Consider the following 21,325-nt stretch of genomic DNA (forward strand, 5'->3'; position numbering starts at 1 on the left):
ATCGCGATCACAAATTCGATTGTTTTTTTTAAGGAGGTGGCATGGAAGTGCCGTGACCGTGTGGTATAAGGCACCTGACTACACACGTCGGGGTTCGATTCCTGTCACGGCACCTCGGCCCTTGAGCAAGGCAATTTCTTTTTTCTATTACTTATATTGATTTATGTTTTCTTTTATAATTGTTTTTACTATTGTATGTTTGTATTTTTAAATGTATGTGTACTGGATACCTCAGAAGAACAGCCTGTGGTTGAAGAGTGCTATCCAGTCTACGAGTGGATAATAAATAAATGAATTAATGAATGAATGAATGAATGAATGAAATAAATAAATAAATAAATAAATAAATGTATTGCTGAATTATCTTACATTAAACGAATTAAAAAAGCTACGCGTATCATTGATGCCAACGTGAGCCGTATGGTTTTAAAATATATATTTATATGTATTAAGAGGAAATAACATGAAAAACTTTTAAAATGTAAATAAAGATTTGAAAAATACATTTTATTTCCGCACTTCATATTCAATTATATCCTGACGTCATGTACCTTTATGAGGAAACTCAAGAAACAGCTCCCAGAGGTCCGTTCAACTTTAGTATCTTATGTTGCTGACTGATATTCTCATTCTCTGTTTTGATAAATTTTCTAGATTTTCTAGCATTTTCTTTGTTAACAAGCATCTGAAGGTACAGGTAAAATATATAATAGTCAAAAACTAGATAGGTTTATAGAATCTTTCCTCATGCTCCATGAAGGAAAATTTAGGGTATCTACTTTATAGGAGCTCCGCCAGCATACTTTGATTTAGGGGATGGGGAGGTTGGAGACAATCTAAAGTTGTCCCCTTTCTTCCCATTCACAAATTGGGCTATTGCAGACTTAAACGAGAAAAAAAGTCTGGCACTCTTTTTTCTTCATTCCCTCCATTTACTCATTTTCTTCCGTTTTTCTGTTTTTTATACGTACAAAAAATCAAAGGACATTCTCCCCTACCCCCCCCCCTCGCTCTGGCGTCGGCAGATCACCAGTCGTGCGTAAAACATAAGCACATTTTAACCTAATTCAAAAGACGATCCACTGGCGGATCCAGGGGGTGGGAGCACAGCCGGCCCGTGCCCCCCCCCCCCTTGAGAAGCAAAATTAAAATTTGTAATGTAAAAATGCCGTTGAAACAGAAGTGTGCCCCCCCCCCCTTGGAAGTGAAGACATATTTTGTTTTGCTTGTCAAAAATGTGCCCCCCCCCCTCCTTTTGGAAAATCCTGGATCCGCCCCTGAACATACCCAATATCCTCATTTCTCCCAAAAGTAAAGCAAAGGTAGTCCAAAATCAATGATCAATGTTCACAAGTTCTAGTGCCAAGGCCAACAAACAACAACTTCTTCAATTCAATAAAATCCACTCGTGTTGTAATATCAAACTCATACAAATATAAACGGCCAAATGTTTATAGTGCTGCAATATAACTCTTCACATCGTGAGCCATCAATCAATATTCAATGCGGGAAAATCTCATTTGACCTTCATAAGTCAACGTGCCTGATATTCTTAATTCAGAGAAGGTGTCAAATCAGTGCAATAGTAATTACTATCGCACTTAAGGGTGAAATATATTATTGATAATCTATAACACATGTCAGGTGACTTTACATAGATGATTTCATCAATTATTGTTTCCTTCTTCGTTCAACAGATTCATTTTATTCATTTATTTTCCTAACTACAAGGTTTTACTTGTGTTTTTGATTTAGTTTCTCTTGGATTGTTTTACTTTGTAATAGACAAGATGATTTTCCACGAAGACATAAAAACAAGTCTCCTCTTCTTCGTAATCTGTCACTCTCTCTTTGTCTTTCTATCTCCAATTCTCCCCCTCCCTCTCCCCCTTCTCCCCCCCCCTTCTCTCTCTCCCTCTTTCTCTCGCGATGTGGATGGGAACCCTCTATCTGTTATCTGTATACAGAGATATAATGTACACTACAGAATATAGACATAAAGACACATGAAGCTTTTCTTTTTATCGTTTCTTCTTTAATGTTTTATCAGTATATCGTACAATCTTTACATACAATTTGAAATAAGAAATTATTATGGGCACTTAAGTTAACCCTTGCCAACTCGAACCTGTACCTGTATACCTGTACCTTATACCTGTACAAAGTCTACGAGAAGGACAGAATTCAGTATTCAACGGCGTATATTAATACACTTTGCAAATCGATGGAGAATGCTTCTGTGAATTAGCATGTGATACGAAAGTGATAGACCGATTGCTTGAAAATGTTGAATAATAATTAGGGGATTTCGCTAATATATTTTGCTTTTTTATGGAGAAATATATAATAAGAGCTCAGATATAAATGGCATAATATAATTTGATTGCACATCTACTCTATGATGGACTTGACTCTTTCTGTTACTGAAAAAAGGTCAAAAGTTTCGATTTCAAGATTAACCTTGGAATATAAAGTGTATAATTTTTTAATTATTATTTTACAATACATAATAATATTCACGTTGATAACACTATTTTTTGTAATTTGCAGGGGGAGGGGGGATTTTTCCATATTATATAGGCTGCTATATGAAATTCTGATTCGGGGGGGGGGGTGCACGCACACCACTTCCCCCCCCCCCCCCCGTCCCCCATGGTCGCCGCCAATTGTAGGAACCAAATGTTGGAAGCATTATTTCCTTGAATATTATAATAGATGATTAGTTCGTTGAAGAAACGTGGCTACAATTAAAGAATTTCATAATTCCATTGGAAGTTGAACAAATATCAAAATAAAAAAAGGGGGCTCTATAACTCATATTGAAGGAAATGTCATGTTAGATGGTTAATATATAAATATATTTTCTATTAAGGACTTCACGAAGAAAGCGGGGGTAAGAATAAACGCTATAGTGATTATGATGCGAACTATTTTCTTTTATTTACACTAAGGATAAATCGAGTTGTTCTTTGAACTAAAGTACGTTTTGGATTGGCGTTTCAGTACAATTAGCTTTTAGTAGCAATACTCAACAGCAGCAAAAAAAATTGGATCAATACGTATTTATATCTTGCTTCTATTCAGCTTCCCTCTTATAATTCCATACAGTAGAGGTGTTCGGTATTATTTTGCACAGAGTCCTAAAATGCTTTTGGCTCAGAAATTAATCTCATTTGCGAGTGCAATACATATGACAATTATCTTTTGCTACATATTGCAATCGTTGATAAATTTGTCAATTTTCATATAAAGCATTCAAGCCCAACACACTGTCCATACATGTGTACTCTGAAGCACTCCCCATTGGCACATACTCGTGTGCAAGATCGAGGTAATTCGCATTCGCTTTCTTGTCATTTCTCTGCTCGTCTCCTGATTGGTCCGCTGGCGATGTCACGTGCAATCCTGGCAGCGTGCGACTCCGCTGCATGGACCTGTCACCGACCGCACCGGCGCTGCCACTGCAGGCACCGTCCGGGATCATATACTCATTTTCACGCATCGGTAGACGATCGGAGTGAGATCGGTTCACGTTCGCTTCTCGTGGTTGAGCCGACGCCTGGTAATATTTGACATCCGATGATTTCAGGGTGAGGCAGATCTTTACATCTCCCATATTCCCGCTAGGCCCTATCTCCGCCGTGGTCTCACACACCATTGGGGACATCGTATTGGGGTTCGTAGGTCCTTGGTAGTCGATATCTCTACATACAACAGCAGGCTCCTGCATCACATCAAGAAAGAAATTAGATGATTTCCAATGGTATGTTGATAAATTGAAATATATGATATATATATATATATATATATATATATATATATATATATATATATATATATATATATATATATATATATATATATATATATATATATATATATATTTATATATATTGAAAACAAATGTTTACGCACGTTTAAAAATTCAGAAATGACATGTGAAATTAGAAAAAAAGTGAGATCAGACGCTAAAGGATACAACAATAATATTTGTTTAAAGATGTAAATTTATGACGTCATTCTATTTTTAAGTTAAATATTACGTGAAAAAAAAATCAGATCCACCCCCTCCCCCCCCCCCCTCACCGAACAAAGTTTCTTGCAGGTGCACCCACCGAATAACCTAATAAATTAGTGTTGTGTGTTTAATACATTTTTTTTTTATTCTAAGTCTCATTAAACAACTGTTCTTGAATAGTTACTGAGCTCTCTTGAAAATACAACTCAATCAATGTAACAACTTTTTTTCCTTTTTATTTAACGGATTTACCTCCGGTATATTTTGAAGCTGTGACGTAGTTGTGTATCCGCTTGATGGCGCAGGTGGTTGGTCATCAAACTCTATATAAGGGGAAATGTCGCCATCTGTTGGTCTGGTTGTATTGCTGTTGGAACCTTGCTGTCGTTTTCTGCTTGACTTAATGAGTGAAAAAGTGAGCAAGAATTACACTACTACTGTATAAACTTGATAAAGGGAAGATGCATGAAGAAGGGGAATAGAGCAAAATGAAATGGTTATGCCACTGGCGGATCCACGGGGGGGGGGGGGGCACAGCCGGCTCGTGCCCACCCCCTTTGAGAGGCACAATTAAAACTTGTAATCAGCGGCGTACCCAGGATTTTCCAAAAGGGGGGCAAATTTTTTGGAGGATATTTTGTCCGCTAACAAATTTAAGGATTTCGTACCAGAAAAGAAATTGACAAGCAAAAAAAAAAAAGGTCTTCAAGTTCATTAGAAATTATTAATTTTGCTTCTCAAAGGGGGGGGGGGCACGTCCCCTGGAACAGTTGTGACTCGTCAGGGGGGGCAAGGGTACGTCCCCTGCATGAGTTGTGACTCGTCAGGGGGGGGCAGTCTGCCCCTCTTAGGTACGCTATTGCTTGTAATGTAAAAATGCCGTTAAAACGGTGTGCCCCCCCCCCTTTCTGCTTGTCAATTTTTATGTTGACGAAATGTACTCGAAATGAACTCAATTTTTGGTTCAAATTGGTTGTCAATTTTTTTTCTCGGGAAAATGTGCCCCCCCCCCTTTGGAAAATCCTGGATCCGCCCCTGGGTTATGCTACAGTCTACCAACGAAACCGACCCTAAACCGACTAATGGTCACGCCCAATTTACCAGACCATTCAATGGGCCTAATTTTGCTATCATTTTCACAGAACATCGGGTAAATTGGACCCGAGGTTTCGGGAATTAAGGATGCCCTTTTTTCGAATGGTCTGGTAAATTGGACCCAAAGTTTTGGGGAGTGCCCTTTTCTAGAATGGTGGGGTTTCACGATTGCCTTGGCCCGACGCGACAGCCGCCAGTGTGATGACGTCATAAGCCCATTCGGCGTTGTGACTGTTGCAATATTTGGAATCATATGACAGTCGCATGAAAGCGACTCAAGGACCCTGTTGCATGGAATCTTTGATTTGGATTGGCTGTTGACCTGCGTTACCATGGTAGTTACCATTGGATGGCAAAGTTACCACAATGGTAACTTTGGTTATGCAACCATAGCAACGGAGCCCAGACCGATTGAAAAAACATTGATCGGTTTGAAATTAGTTTTTCATGCGTGTGACAGAAACATTTTAGTCAGTACAGTATTGTCATAACTGTCGAAACGGGAGTGTTTATTACCAATTTCCTCACCACTCTCAATTTATACAAATAATGTATCAATAAGTTTAGAGTATCGATGGCCTATAAACACGACTTTTTAATTTGCAGGCAAGATTGCCTAATTGAATAGGCAGGATTGCCTACTTTTTTAGTTGAATTACGGAATCCTTTGACTACGTTTTGTTTTTTAACACTAAGGCCTTTGTATCAGACATGGTGACAATTCAATGAAGAAAAAAACAGAAGCCCGTTTAATAAAACTTGTAAAAAACAAAACAAATGTGCAATAACAGTTTAAAGCTGCTGAACTCATTCTAAGGATGATAAAGGTCAATTATCAATAACGTAAACTTGAGAAGAAAAGGAAAAAAGAAATATATACAAAGAGCAAATAGGGACTAAATAGTCTAGATTAATTTTGTTCGATGAATACTCATTTGCCGAGTGGTTAAAGGTGAGATAAGAATGAAAAAAATTGGATCATGATTAGCGGGAATAAAAGTGCTATATAAAATGATCATAGACCCTTTTATATATTTATATTCAATATATATTGAAAGTTAAAACAAAAATGATCATAGCTCCATCACAGGCCATAAAATAGACTTGCAAACGTGGAAATAGAACAATGATGCATATGAAAAGTCAAGATTTCAAATAATCTTTAAGATCATATTGGGAGATGATACAACATTCCAAATTTTGAGCAAAATTCATATCGTTGTATTTATATCAAAATTCATATTTTTTTACATTGTGGTGTTATTTAATGTGATTTAAAGTCCTAAGTTGATAAAATTGTAAAGATGAGTGATTTATCAATGGCATTGATTTGATCAATGTCATCAGTAACTTATCGTACACTACTACACTTAACTTGAAGAATATGATAGGCAACATATTTTTTGTACAAATTATACCCCGCTTCCACAAATATACCTGGATTAGAAATGATTCTGTAAGAATAGATTGAGCGCGGGTCTGGAGCGGATCGACCGCGCGAGAAATTTTGCATGTTTAGAATGCAAAATTGGGCCAATTTAAGCACTTTGACTGAATTCAAACAGGAATCCACTCATAAACAGTAGCATAAAGCGTTCGATGATTAAAAAAATATTTCCTCTGTCTTGAAAAGACGGGGAATGAGTGTGCATGTTTCTCGATCTCCGAGAAGTGTGGGAAAATATCCCCCATCCACCCGTGATTTACGCCCGTGAATTGGATACAGCAGGAGTAAAGAAGGAATTTAGACGCTTATCATGCTTATATATAGACGGAATTATTTTAGGTCGGTTGATTCTCAAAATTGGTGCCTTAGAATATGAGGATGCCATACATTTGTTTAAGATACTTACTCCTCTCTGTAAGCGCTCAATCTTCCTGATGGCCGAAGATGCATTTGGGATTTGAAATGAATCTTGAAAAAAAAAATGACAATGAAATGTTAAAAAGGGGTTTTGTGATATAAGTAATCCGTTTAGATGATATTTACCGTATCATTAGCTTAATAGACTTTATTGACAGTGATTTGTTTACGTTCATTATGCAGTCATGGATGATGCAATTGAAGGCTTTTATTTCCATTGTGTCTTTCTTTTCCAGTTCATTTCATTTTTGTCAAATAATTAAATCATCAAATCATCGTCTTCATCATCACCATCATCATCATCATCATCATCACTATCACCATCATTATCATAATCATCATAATGACCATCATCATCATCATCATCACCATCTCCATCATCATCGTCGATCACCATCATCATAACCATCATTATCATCATCACCATTATCATCATAATCATCATAATGACCATCAACATCATCATCACCATCGTCATCACCACATTTTTACAGAATTCTTTACTTTGAGGGCAGGACGCGTAAAAACTTTGAAGAAGCTCGAAAGCGAGGGAGCGAAGCGACCGAGCTTGTCATTGGGACAATTTTCAATTTCTAATGTAGAAATTAAAGATTCCATGCACATTTTTGGTGAATTTTTTCAAAATTTTCAGTAAATGGAAGTTTTCAAAATTTCTGGGGAGACAACTGCATGATCACCACTACCACCACCATCATCATCATCTTGTCTGTGACTTGACTTACTTGGTGCTTTGGGTCTTATTGTCCATACGACGAAGACTACAAAGATGACTACACTCAGAAAGATGAAAACAGCCATTAGTATGGCAAATTCCTTGGACTGCAAGACATGTTCTGCAATCAAAGATAATACATCGTTATATAACGCGTATAATCGTGAAACCGACTCCAAACCGACACAAGCTATTAAGGCCTGGTCACACCGCCCGAGCAATGTTGGAGCGGTCGTGGAGCGGTAGGGAGAGAGGGTCGAATTTCGACAACGCTCGTCACCGATCACAACATTGGGGGAAAACAATCGAAAACATGGGCGTTGCCTTAGCAGTGGACCGCTGAAGCCAGCGTAGCTTTAGCGTTGGTTTAACGGTGGCGAGCGTTGGTTTAGCGGTGACTCGAGCGTTGATAGAGCGGATTTCTGCGCATGCGGGCGTCGCACAGTGGGCCAGAATGAGTTGAAAGTGCGCCAAAATTATTTTCCGTGTTATATTTTTACTTTAACATGAAGATTAAGGGTAATTTGGGGCGTAGAATCGACTGAACATAATTTAAAGCCCATATAACGTCACTTTGATACCAAATTTTGATTGGCTGCTTAAAACCTGTCTGTGAAAAAAAAAATTACGCTAAACAATGTGAAGTATACAAACTTTGTGTTATGTTTTACATAAAGATTGATCAGAGTGAATGTTGGTTTATGCTTCTCACATGCCTAAAAAGTGTGTATGAGATCCTGAAAATAATTTTATGGCATCAAAATGATCATTAGATTAAAAAAATACTAAAATCTGAAAAATATTAACCGTGCTTTATCAAGCTGTTTAGACTTGGTTAAAACGCAGAGTATATAACACAACGAATGTTTTACTTTGATGAGGGTTTTTGGCTGAAATTATTCTACAAGTAACTTTTATCTCTGGAAGAGGGCTGGGTTGCCCTTATATGCGTTATCAACCCTCATTTTGTTTACATAATGCCCGGAATTTCATGGAATGGAAGGGGAATCGTCCCTGCCGTGCAAAATTGCAAAAATGAACGGCAATGTATACACCCCACACGGTGCGCTGCGATGACTGCACGGTATAAAAATAACCGTTTTTTAACAGGTTTTTGGGGTGATGTCTCAAGTAAAATCGGCTCTAACATAAAAACAGACAAAAACGGGCAGCTAAATTTGGTATCAACTTAAAGCTTAGACACCGGGCGAAATGATGATGATAGAGTTTATTAAAACGGAAATCCACGGAAATCAAAACGTTTCTCATGTAAATGCAAAAAAACATGGATTATCAGCCCATTTCGATTCCAAATGAGCTCCTTATTCATTTCTCCCCGTATTTATAGCCAAATTCTGGTACCGCTCCGACACCTCCATACCAACGCTAAACCAAGGTTCATCACCACAATGGATCGCTACTTTAACGCCCAGCACCAATCCAGCAATCCCGTGTCCGCTCGGAAACGCTTACAACCGCTCCCCCAAAGTTTGTGAATCGTTTAATCACCGGCCGGGCAACGCTGGCGAAGCAGCGGTTGTCCAGCGTTCAAGATTTCTGCGTTGGCCTAGCGGACCCAAGCGTTCACGAACTTTCGTCTAGCGGTGCCAAACTTTGACTGGGCGTTGTTAGAGCGGTAGTCAACTTTGCTGGAGCGGAAAATTGCCCGCTCCTCACCGCTCGCAATATTTTGAGCAGCTCAAAACTTTCGGAGCGGTAGGAGGGACCATCAGCGGTGGCCGAGGGTATTCGGCGTTGCCTTAACGGAGGCCAACTTTGGTTAAACGGTGGTGAACGGTAGCGAGCGGTGATGATTTTTTCTCTCCGCTCCACGACCGCTCCAACAACGCTCGGGCGGTGTGACCAGGCCTTACGTCAATACTAATCGGACATAACCTTAGTCGGTTTGAAATCGATTTCATTCACTCGAAAAACAGAAAGAGTTTTTTTTTCCCAATATTGGGTTGAAAGGGAACGTGCATGTTTGCAGGTAATTTTTCCCTCCAATATTTGGCAAAATGCATGTTTGAAGGATAAATTTCAACGCAACATTGCGTAAAAATTTACAAAATATTTGGTATCTTTTTACCCAACAAACATGCATGTTCCCATTTTACCCAATATTGGGTAAACTGTTTTTAGAGCGTTGGTAAGACTGAAGCATTATTTGTTTCTATTTTTTATTTTATTTTTTTTATTCATTTCTACCATCCGTATAATTTCGAATGCATGGTCACTTTATTAATGTAATAATCTGTTGACAAAAGACTGATTTCCTAGACTAAGAAGCAAACGCAGGCTTGTAATTAATTACGTCACGAGCTTGTTGATCTCTTAAAGAAATTTGTGAATGCAATATATATATATATGTATATATATATTATATATATATATGTATATATATATTATATATATATATATATATATATATATATATATATATATATATATATATATATATATATATATTATAATAATTTCAAAAGTCTCTCTACGTTAAGGTTTTGTGACTTGACGTAGCTTTCACGCGCATTGCGTTTCAAGGAATAAATTCTTGTCCGGCACCAATTCACGTAACCTGGGTTGAGTCCACCATGCACCTTAAGTCATGGATGGGATTCGAACCCACATCCGTTTGGTTCAAAGCCCGGAGACTAATCCACTGGAACAAATCGTTCCGTGTTTTTATCAATTTTAGGTTAGAGACATTCAAATCGGTCAGTAATGAATGTAAGTTTGATGACAATGTATTAATGTCAAAAATATAATACAATGATTCAACCACAGATTCAACCCAAAATATAACATTTTTTGTATGATTTAGAGAAGCAACACCCCCCCCCCCCCTTCCCCCAAAAAAAATATTGGGTAAAAGTACTCCATGAGGGTAATCATGTGTCCAACCAACATTGTGCATTTTTATTTATCCAGTGTGATGAAAATTTTGTCAATTCTAAAGTAATTGCTGCTTATTTTTTTAAACCTAAATGGACAATATGCTTCCCGCATTGGGTAAAATACTGCCCAAAATGGGTTGGACACATAATTACCCTCGTGGTGGTAAAAATTTTACCCAATATTTTTTTTACAGTACATCCACCCTTAACCAGTACGCCAACGCGCAGGTGGAACATTCTCATGAACAGATTACTCTTCTCATAAAATTGTCCTTCCTTAATAATCATTCAGAACATTTGACAACTCTTTCGAAAGTGAAAATAACCAATATATCTCGGATGAATCATAATGTGCTTTTTATCGATGTAATTATGAAAAAAAATAACTTTCAATTTGACAATCTATTCACAAATGATTTCCAAATTTTGATCAATATTGTTTGCAATATTTTCACGACTTTCCATGGTATACATGTTGACTTTGAGTGTACCTTGATTGGAACAAATATGATAAATAAATCAAATCAATCCATGAAATAATATATATATTCTTTATATTACTATCAACGAGAGCAATCTTGTCTCTCATAACAGCCATATATTTTGACCTACACATTTAAAACGCTCTTTAAAATTAACACTCTTCACTATATATGAACCTTACAGTACACTCTTAAAATAGTTAGGCAAAAAATGCCCAACTTTTAACCAACCCTGGGCAACATACTGTCCACAAAACTATTGTTTAAAATGTGCCCAAAATGGGTAATAAAAACTAATATTTGAGTAATAGATTTGCTCAATTGGATAATGATTGCCCAGGATATATTTATAGATAATTATTACCAACATACATTACCAAAAACAATGGACAGTATGTTGCCCAACATTTTAAGTTCGTAGTTTAAGAAAGTGTATAAACAATTTCATTTTCAATATTTAAATTAAGCAGTTAAGCATGGACGTTTAAACATAAGAAAATACAGTGATTAGCGTTGTATGTAATTTTAAACTGCGTTTTTACTGTGAAAGTACACTCTAAAAAATATTGGGTAAAAATGCTCCATGAGGGTAATTATGTGACCAACCAATATTGGGCATTTCTTTCGGGCATTTTTATTTATCCAGTGTGAAGAAAATTTTGCCCATTCTAAAGTAATTGCTACTTATTTTTAAACCTTACTGGACAATATGCTTCCCGCATTGTGTAAAATACTGGACATATTATAATAACCCTCGTGCTGGTTAAAATTTTACCCAATATTTTCTACCGCGTATTTTCCTTCAATAGTTTTAATCTTCAAGCATGCAACAACATGATTCCTTCTTTAACTATAGTAACAATAATAAAACTTAAATGTATTTTTTAGCAAAAAATACTAACAAAGCCGATTAAGTACAGGTCAGTTGCGGGGAAATTATATATGATTATGCTTTAAAGGACAAGTCCACCCCAACAAAAAGTTCATTTGAATAAAAAGAAAAAAATCCATCAAGCATAACACTGACAATTTCATCAAAATCGGGTGTAAAATAAGAAAGTTATGACATTTCAAAGTTTCGCTTAATTTCACAAAACAGTTATATGCACTTCGTGGCTGGTATGCAATTGAGGAGACTATGACATCATCCACTCACTATTTATTTTGTATTTTATTATATGAAATATTCTAATTTTATCCTCATTGTCAAGTGATACAACGATTAATTCCTCGCTGAACATATGGAATTAGCATTGTTTAATACTATATGTTCCAGTCAAGTTGGTCCTTATTGTCAAATCTATTAAAAATGAAATATTGTAAAATTCAAACAATAAAAAACAAAAGAAATAGTGAGTGATGGACATCATCGACTGAGTCACCTAGTTGTGCATATCACTGTTTTGTGAAAAAATAAGCGAAACTTTAAAATGTCATAACTTTCTTACTTTACATCCGATTTTGATGACATTTTCAGCACTATGCTAGTTTGATTTTTCTCTATTTATTCAAGTCAGCATTTTCCTGGGGTGGACTTGGCCTTTAAATATGAATGTTTATTTCATCATTTGACATTTTCTTATATACTTTCATCTGCGTACAGAAGATAGAGAATTTTTATCAAGATAGTCCCGAATTGGTATCGGTTATATTCTTTGCTTCTGTCCTTAATAATCAGAATAAAATCCCTGTATCATATATGTGTGAAATATGAATCAGATATGAAGAAAATCAATCGAATTCAATGTCAAAGAAAAAAGGCCATATTTTTGTTAGATTGTTGGGGGGGTTGTTTAGACCTACAGCACGTGTTTACTCTAAAAAGATAGGAAGAAATCGAGTCAGTTTAGACCCTGAAATCAGTCAGTTTGGGTCATATTCCAATTTCAATTTTCATTTTCAAAATAATTCAATTCAATTTTCAATTCAATTCTTTATTTCATTTCCATTCAAACATAATACAAAGTAATATAAAACGGATAAAATTTTACAGATAAACATTCTTATCTCGTAGAAATATTAAAAAACAGTATAAAATTGAGCATAATTGGAAATGAGGGGGTCCACTAAAAGCAATGCTTGTAAAGTGTGGATCCCCCTTGGAAAAAATAGTAAATTGTCAACTTAATCATAATATGCAGGAAAGAAAAAAAAGAAGGATCGAAAAGTTGGAAATCAGATTGTAGGGCTAGTCACACAAGGCAAAGATTTCATAACATCCAACCCACTTATATATTATATATATATTTATATATATACATAAATATCCTTCATCAGGATCTAAACCCATATATGAAATACAAAATATAGGCCTACTAATAACAATGATAAATACAATGCAATGCAAATATATAACGTTATATATTGCATTGAATTGTATTTATCATTGTTATTAGTAGGCCTATATTTTGTATTTTATATATTGGCTTAGATCCTGATGAAGGGCATGTGCCCGAAAGCTTGATAAAGACGGGTATTGATTGACCTTGCTACGGCCCTCCCCATACACTTGATCTCAAATATGATTATGAAGGAGACCCGTACACGTACATCGCCAAGATTGATTACTTAATCATATTATATGTGTCTCAACAGGCTAAATCGGCAGCTCCTATAACTGTTATGTTAAAATAGTGTGGCAACGAAAAAACATTATATACAAAGAGAAATATGAATATGATGATCATCGCAAAATCAATGAACAAATCAGTTGAAAATCAATATTGAATTTACTTACCAAAGAACAGGAATGCTAGCCATAGTGCAAATCTTGGTATGTCATGAAAAGCCATGATTTCATTTTCCTTGGGAAATAATATGATAGAATTTCCAATGTTCTTCAGAATTAGACAAGATTAGCAAAACCTATTCGTTTTTTTCTAGAGCGAAGCACATGCAACACAATCAAGAGTTCATTTAGCATGCATGTTCAGTAACAAGCCGTTCGATATTGCAAAAAAGAGAGATGTGTTTCCTGCCTGTCTGTCACTCACTCTATCATTTATCATTTTCATATCACTTTCGGAATTACATCGAGGAGCCTGTTATCAAAAGTTGATTTGCTTTCGATCATAATATGAGGAAACTTATCATTTTCAAGTGAATATTTTACAAGTATACACATCACGCACTTCCCCTGATATGTCAAACTTAAAGCAATATTTATCAATATTTTTGTTAATGGTGTACAACTTTGTATACGCTGTCAAAAAAATGACATGATGTAACAATTTAATAGGTTGTGAAAATTATATTCCCTACATCAAAGAATCTGGCAGTATCTGATATGAATATTTATGAGAACGTTTGAGATCTGGTCTCAGTATAGTTAAGATACGTAACATGCTTTTTAATGGGTGATAAAGTGAATTTGAACAAAGTGCAATCATTTGTGTGTGAGGGAGAGGGTGTGGGTGTGTGTGTGTCTGACTGGAACTCCTTGCTCATTTGGACTTTCATGGCTTCTTATGCATGATATTGATTGACTCAAATTCTAGATCAAAATCACTCACACTTTCCTGGTTTCCAAAAATAGTCATGATAGTAGGAGGTATAGTGATAAACCATCATGGAATTGTTTTGGTTGCATGAATAATTGGGAGGATTGATTGATTATTTTGATTGATTGATTGGTTGGTTGGTTGGTTGGTTGGTTGGTTGGTTGGTTGGTTGGTTGGTTGGTTGGTTGGTTGGTTGGTTGGTTGGTTGGTTGGTTGGTTGGTTGGTTGGTTGGTTGGTTGGTTGGTTGGTTGATTGATTGATTGATTGATGGGTTGATTGATTGATTGATTATTTGATTGATTATTTGATTGATTGATTGATTGATGGAACAGATCGAACAATTCAATCAAATTTAGTGCACCATCTGAACCAGCGGCGTAACAGGGGTCGGTGGCCAGGGGGGGGGGGGCAAGAGCCAAAAATTTCCCGGTCAAATGGTGTAATGAGGCGACTATTTTTAGAGGGCCAGACATTGCGTATCAGGCAGAATTTATCTTTAAAAATAAAGTTGCGAGCGAGCGAGCAAATTTTTTTTACATTTTTAATTCAAAATTCCACTTGTGTGATAGATTTTGACATGATATCCAGAGAATAATATATTTCACTCTTCTCTCTTTCCATTCCTTTTTTTGTGGTCTGTATGCCACTGTGAACATGATTCTTTGCGGCAGTAGCGTGAAGAGTAAAAAACGAGAGGTGCAGTATGTCGCATGTGCTAAAAAGCTGCGTAATATAAGTCCCGAGCGAGCGAAGCGAGCGAGAATAAAAATCAAATTTTTATGAGAATTTAACTTTGAGGTTTTTTTTAATTATTTTTTTCAGTAAATAAAATCATATCCTACACTTTTCCTTTGCTTTACTTTCCTCCTTTTTTTCTCTTGGTTGTAGAACATTTGCCGGGACCATGGCCCAACCCTTCCATACTCATATACGGCAGTGCTATGCGGTTGGGGTCCGTCTGGAGCTCCCGGAACTTTTTGATATCAAAGCCATATTTAAACCTCGCAGATTGCCGCTATTTTTAATCAAATCGCGGGTATATAAATATAGCTTTTACACAACACATTTATTCAACCCAGTTGAATCAAATATTTTGAGAGGGCAAAACATAGCAATATGGGAAAAAATTAAAAGTCGCCAGCGTGCAAAGCGAGCTGGAAAAATAAGCCTCTTGAAATTAAATTTTAATTATGTGATAGATATCCATTATATTCAGCAAATAACACATTTCATTGTTTCCATTCATTTCATTATACGTTGTCTCCTATAATTTCTTTTATTTCCTCTTGGGAGTGGAACCAAGACCCCCCCCCCCCCCCGCGCCTATACGCCAGTGATTGAACGTAAAGCTTTATGTAGGAAGGGTCCCTACAGGGGGGCGTTATAGAGCCATTTGAAGGTTATAGATGAAGAGCCCCTATTGCGTGGGGTCTGGGGCAAAGCCCCGGGAGCTTATTTGCATGAATTTTAGCAAGCTTATAGCACAATGTTTTATGCAGTCCATCTTTCTTTCCGCTCTTTATTTTCTATCCTCGGCAGCCCGGTCATGTATTATTATTTTTTCTTGTCCCTTTTCTTTGTTTTCCAATATAGCTTTTGACTAATTCCATTCTACCTTCATTTCCCGCTATTGTTTGCCATTTTGTCATCTTTTAAATTATATCCAATCATGCTATTGCATTACATAGGCCTATTTCGGAATGATTTGTTCTTTCTCAAATGTCCTTTCGTTCCTTTTCCCGCTTTCCTTCCTTTTCCATTAAAAATATTGTTTTTCTTCTTCGTTTTCTTTTCACTTTTCCATTTCATTTTCCCTTTCCTCCTTTCTTTTTCCCCTTCCTTTTCCCTTTCCCTTTCTTTCTCCCTCCTTTTTCTCCGTTTTTTTTTTCCCGGTGAAATCCGCCAGAGGGGCAACTTGCCCCCCCTGCCCCCCCCCCCCCCCGCCTATTACGCCTCTGACCATCTCAGAAAATGGGAAATTTTCACCCGAATAGAGGTGACGAGAAATGCACGGATACCATGGATTGATACGATACTGATAGTACAGGAGGCTGTGTACTTCCGAGTGTGTGTGTGGGGGGGGGGTACGGGTGCTGTGCGTGTGGGTGGGAGTACGTGTGTGTGTCCGATTGTGTTTGTTTGTGCTGGGGCTTTAGATGACGGGGGGGGGGGTTGAAGACAGATTAAACTTCTCACAGACCTAATTCAGTCAAATTATGCATGTTCATTATGTTTAAACAATTATCAATGATGTATTTCTTTTTATATGAAAAATGAAAATGTTTTGTTGATTCTACTGAAATTTATGGGTTGGTTTTTTTTTGGAGAGAAATAAAACATTACTTTAAAAAGAAATCAATCAACACTTTATGGTTCGATCTGTTCGATCTTTTGGGGGTAACAAGAATCCCAAAATAACCCCAATAATTCGTTTTAAATCGTATACTTTCTCCTCTGTTAAAACATGTTTACACCAGGAGTTGGGTCACAGGCAAAGGCCATGCCACAGGAGCAGGGTCGCACCCCCTTTTCCCAGGCGCATACGACCAAAGATAGTATCTTTGATTTATTACCACGCATGCTCATTCCAATCCAAGAAGGGAGATCCCCGACAAAATAAACTTCACTCGCGCGTCGTTAAGCTCCTGTAAAGGCTGTATGTAGGGCTGCAAGCCGACGGCGACGTGGACAAATCTTTTGGGTTTTCTCTTCTATTTTATGTCTAATTTGCTTTCCAGGCTCATCAGAAAAGGTAGATTCTGAAGTAATTAATTTTGGCTTCATTTTGTTAATTGACGTTTGTTTGCATGTCGCAGTGCTTCTTATAAATGCTTGAAGTTTTCGGTAGCTGTAAATTCTATGCGAAGGCCCTAGCTCCGGCCCCCCGATCCGTCCGGTACGTTGAGCCGAGCCGAGCCAGGAATCCGCTGGTGCATGATGTTATTACCGTGCTATAACATTTGTATAATAACGCTACTCACTACAGATCTATATTATTGAATACCATGGCAAGCTCTATTTAATGTCGTCCTTAGCTGGTTCAGAGACTGTATCTACAGCTAAGTACACATGTAGATATTTCGGCCTACTTGTGCAGAAGCTGTAAATAATTGTAAATTAATGTAATTTGTAAACGAAACAATCTAGGCCTAGTCATATTTTTGTCCCAGATTTTTGTGTATGATCAGACTTAGTCTTAGACCAAAAGCTTCAGACTCTGTTTTATTGGTTCCGCTAAACTCCGTTGGCTCCACTCACCAATTACAGAGACCAAAGTTCTAATTCGATCTGTACAGGGACTCAATGGCCATATGTTTAACTTTATGTATTAAGTTCGGATAAACCAGGGTAGTGAAGTTGCGCGACAGCCGAAGTAAGCCACTGTTTTTTGTCCTTTAAAGTTTATTTTTTTCCTGTTTTGGTGCATTTCAGGCCAAAGTGGAATAATAATCTTTATTTTGGTCCAGTTTTTTTAATATATTTTTATGAAATAAAGACAAAAATCGATGAGCCCCGTCGGGGGGATTTTGCATTATTTACCCCCTAATGGCGGCTGCACGATCGCGAGCCGTCTGTGAACAAGGAGAAATTTTTTTAAAATGTTTAAAAACTCCTCAAATTTGACGGCTGCCAGCTGTCTAGGCCAAATAATGAACGATGTGCGAGAAGAGCCAATTGATATAACGGGTACCGCACCCCTTCCGATATCACTGCTTCTCGCTAGCATAGCGGGAAGAGGTCTTGACTGCAGTTACAACGAGGTGAGTTCGAATCCCAAGTTAACGCAACACCAGAAATCTGAAGTGAAGAAACCGGAAGTCCCAACAATCTTTGTTATTTTAGGTAGGGGGGGGGGGTACATATGGAAGTCTTTCCTAAAAAATATGCAACGCTGTTTAATATTCAAACCTTAAACTTGAAGGAGTTGTTTAAACAGTTTAATTAAACAAGTGTTTAAAAATCTTTAAAAAACAATAAATTATGCATGGTTGTTTAAACGGTAATAAACAACTGCTTTATATACATGTAGTAAACAGCGTTGTATAAAAATCAATCAGCATTTTTACTGTGTGTCAAAGTTCATCCAGATTGTTGACATTACAGGTGAAAATGACTTTTTTTTAATCTAAAGTTTTGATGATCACATAATTTATGCCTATTTGTGAAATCATTTGATCCAACAATTTTTATTTACAATTTCTTTGTAATCTCACTAGTTTATAAAGACACATATTGATTTTATTTTTAAATAGTGTTTGTAATGCTTGAAATTTGAATGTAGATCTATAGGCCTACAGTAAAATAAAAATTACACAGAATGTAAGTTACCTCAACTACATTTTTTTTTTAATGTTATAAGTTTTTAACTTTTTAAATGACCCCCTCATATACATATATACTGTTCTCTTCTTGTCTGATTTAAGTATTGTTCAGATTTTGGTTTATTGTTTTGTGTAGTGTATGTTTTCTTTATGCATTGGAATATATTGTACTGTATTACTATTCTGTAATAATCATCTTTACACTGTATTGTTCTTTTTATGAAGTGTGGAAATAAATGAATGAATCAATCAATCAATCATCATAACTTGGTTTATATCACTACTGAACTTTTGTTTGTAATTTGAAAGTTTAATCAAAGTTCAAACAAAAAATGCCCAACTGTTCACATTGCGATTTTCACAATTAGTTAAAACTTTAAACAATACCTAGACCTAATCAATCAGTTCATGGTAGTAAAGCATTTTTTACTTTGGTATATGAATGTATATGAAATTATGAATTTTGAAAAATAAATTTGATCAATAGGCATTGTTGATTAGTCTTTAGCTCAGCATATAAAACTGTACTTGTAGTACCGTAACGTAAAATCTCTTTGTTGACTTCATTTACATCCAAACTGTTGCTGCGCTAGCGCCATGAGCGTCTCTGCACTATGTGTGCACTCAATAGTTTAATTTAGTCTAAATTAATTATTGGAAACAAATTTTAATTTTTCACTTTTGCATTTGATTTTTAGAATTGATTTAGAAGCATATCCTTCTGTAATTATGTGCTCCAGAACAGATTTATTTTGTGTTCTTAATTGTTGAAATACTTGTATGTGCAATTGTAGTGGGGTTGAATTGCATTTATAATGAAAAATAAGTGGGAGGGAATCAGAAAATTTGATAATGATGATAATAGGAAAATGATGATTGAAATGATAGTGATGAAGGTGATGATAATAATTAGGAAATATGGAGAAGAATGAGGTGGAGAAAAAGAAGACAGATGGGGAAGAAGAAAAGAAGAAGAGGAAAAATAAGAAATATAATTCAGCAATGAATACTCGCCATTCATATAAATCATGTAAGTCAATTACTGGCTATTGCTAGATAACAGGTCAAGTCCACCCCAGAAAAAGGTTGATTTGAATCTAAAGAGAAAAATCAAACAAGCGTAACGCTGAAAATTTCATCGAAATATGGTGTACAGAAAGTCATGACTTAACTCTTAATGTGTCATGAACACATTTTCGTGCAATGGTCATACAGCTATTGTTATGCCTATTGCATTTTGAGGAGTGCATTGCATGCATGAGTGATTCCATTGTTCAGTTCAGCTTATGGTCAAGAGGTTTAACATTATTGTCTCAGTAGTGATTCCCTTTTTTTGTAAATAAAACAATTGAATATAGACTCTTTGAAAAAAGATGGCACTCGCTGATTCCAGTGAATGGCACATTAAGAGTTATCTCTCTTAAAGTTATGCTTAGTTTTCACAATATGCACAACTCAGTGATATGCAAATGAGAGATTCAATGATTTTCTTCTTATAATATTTCAATTTTTACAGATACATGTACCTTTAGGACCACCATAACTAAATCATTAAATGTTAATTGTAAAAGAACTTAATTTCACATGTTCAGGGAGGAATAAAACACTGTTTCATAAGACGAGGAGAAAATTAGAATATTTCATATAATGAAATACAAATGAAATAGTGAGTGGGTGACATCATCAGTCCCCTCATTTGCATATCGACCAGGATGTGCATAACTATTTTGCGAAATTAAGTAAAAATTAAAAATGTCATAACTTTCTTATTTTACTTCCGATTTTGATGAAATTCTCAGTGCTTTGCTTGTTGGATTTTTCTCTTTTTATTCAAATAAACCTTTAGTTGGGGTGAATGTCCTTTAACTGTGAATCCTGAATACTTTCAGTAAAAGTTCTCTCCCTTTCTGCGGCCCCTGCCATCCATGTAAAAAAAAACATAGGCTCTACATTGTATTTTTTGTTGCATACATGTAGTGCTAAACAAATAGTCTGTTAGTTACAAATGAGTTCTTACTGATAGCGTTGAATTGATAATACATTCCAGTTACCTGGCAACTTATTTATTTTATACCAGGTTACCTAATATATGTACAGAGGAAATAAATTGTTGAATTGCCTCTTTGCACAGTTCTCCCCATTTGTTTTCATCACACATGGTCTAATCCTAACTCATCTTTAATCGGTCCGTCTACTAAACCGTAGGTCTATTATCTTAGTCACCATATTTTCACATTGGCTTCATTTTTTCCCCCTAGACCATGTAAGTGAAAAAAACATTACATGTCACAAATCCCTACTTTAAAGGTCAAGTCCACCCCAGAAAAATATTGATTTGAATAATTAGAGAAAAATCAAAGTAGCATAATGCTGAAAATTTCATTAAAATCAGATTTAAAATAAGAAAAAAAAA

General features: G+C 36.1%; 2 protein-coding genes across 3 annotated transcripts in view; one reads left to right on the forward strand and one right to left on the reverse strand.

The window, feature by feature from the left end:
* Positions 1-2,023: 2,023 nt before the first annotated feature.
* The window catches only part of LOC129267326 (uncharacterized), a 44,577-nt gene continuing 25,275 nt past the window's right edge, over positions 2,024-21,325 (reverse strand). Inside the window, exons 1-5 of one of the 2 annotated variants that reach the window (XM_064103328.1) lie at positions 13,827-14,076; positions 7,721-7,831; positions 6,967-7,028; positions 4,271-4,417; positions 2,024-3,724 (exon numbers count right to left, since the gene is read on the reverse strand). In XM_064103328.1, coding sequence (XP_063959398.1) covers positions 3,236-3,724; positions 4,271-4,417; positions 6,967-7,028; positions 7,721-7,831; positions 13,827-13,881 — 864 coding nt within the window. In that variant the 5' untranslated portion in view covers positions 13,882-14,076 and the 3' untranslated portion in view covers positions 2,024-3,235. Of the gene's footprint in view, positions 3,725-4,270; positions 4,418-6,966; positions 7,029-7,720; positions 7,832-13,826; positions 14,077-21,325 lie in introns of those variants that run through there. The other variant, XM_064103329.1, reaches the window with a different exon arrangement.
* LOC129266403 (lysine-specific demethylase 8-like) overlaps positions 17,216-21,325 on the forward strand; it is a 34,743-nt gene continuing 30,633 nt past the window's right edge. Inside the window, exon 1 of the mRNA XM_064103327.1 lies at positions 17,216-17,342. The gene's annotated coding sequence lies outside the window, so the exon portion shown is untranslated. The remainder of the gene's footprint in view (positions 17,343-21,325) is intronic.

Source organism: Lytechinus pictus, chromosome 8 (assembly GCF_037042905.1).
Source record: "Lytechinus pictus isolate F3 Inbred chromosome 8, Lp3.0, whole genome shotgun sequence".
In the NCBI taxonomy this organism is placed as follows: domain Eukaryota; kingdom Metazoa; phylum Echinodermata; class Echinoidea; order Temnopleuroida; family Toxopneustidae; genus Lytechinus; species Lytechinus pictus.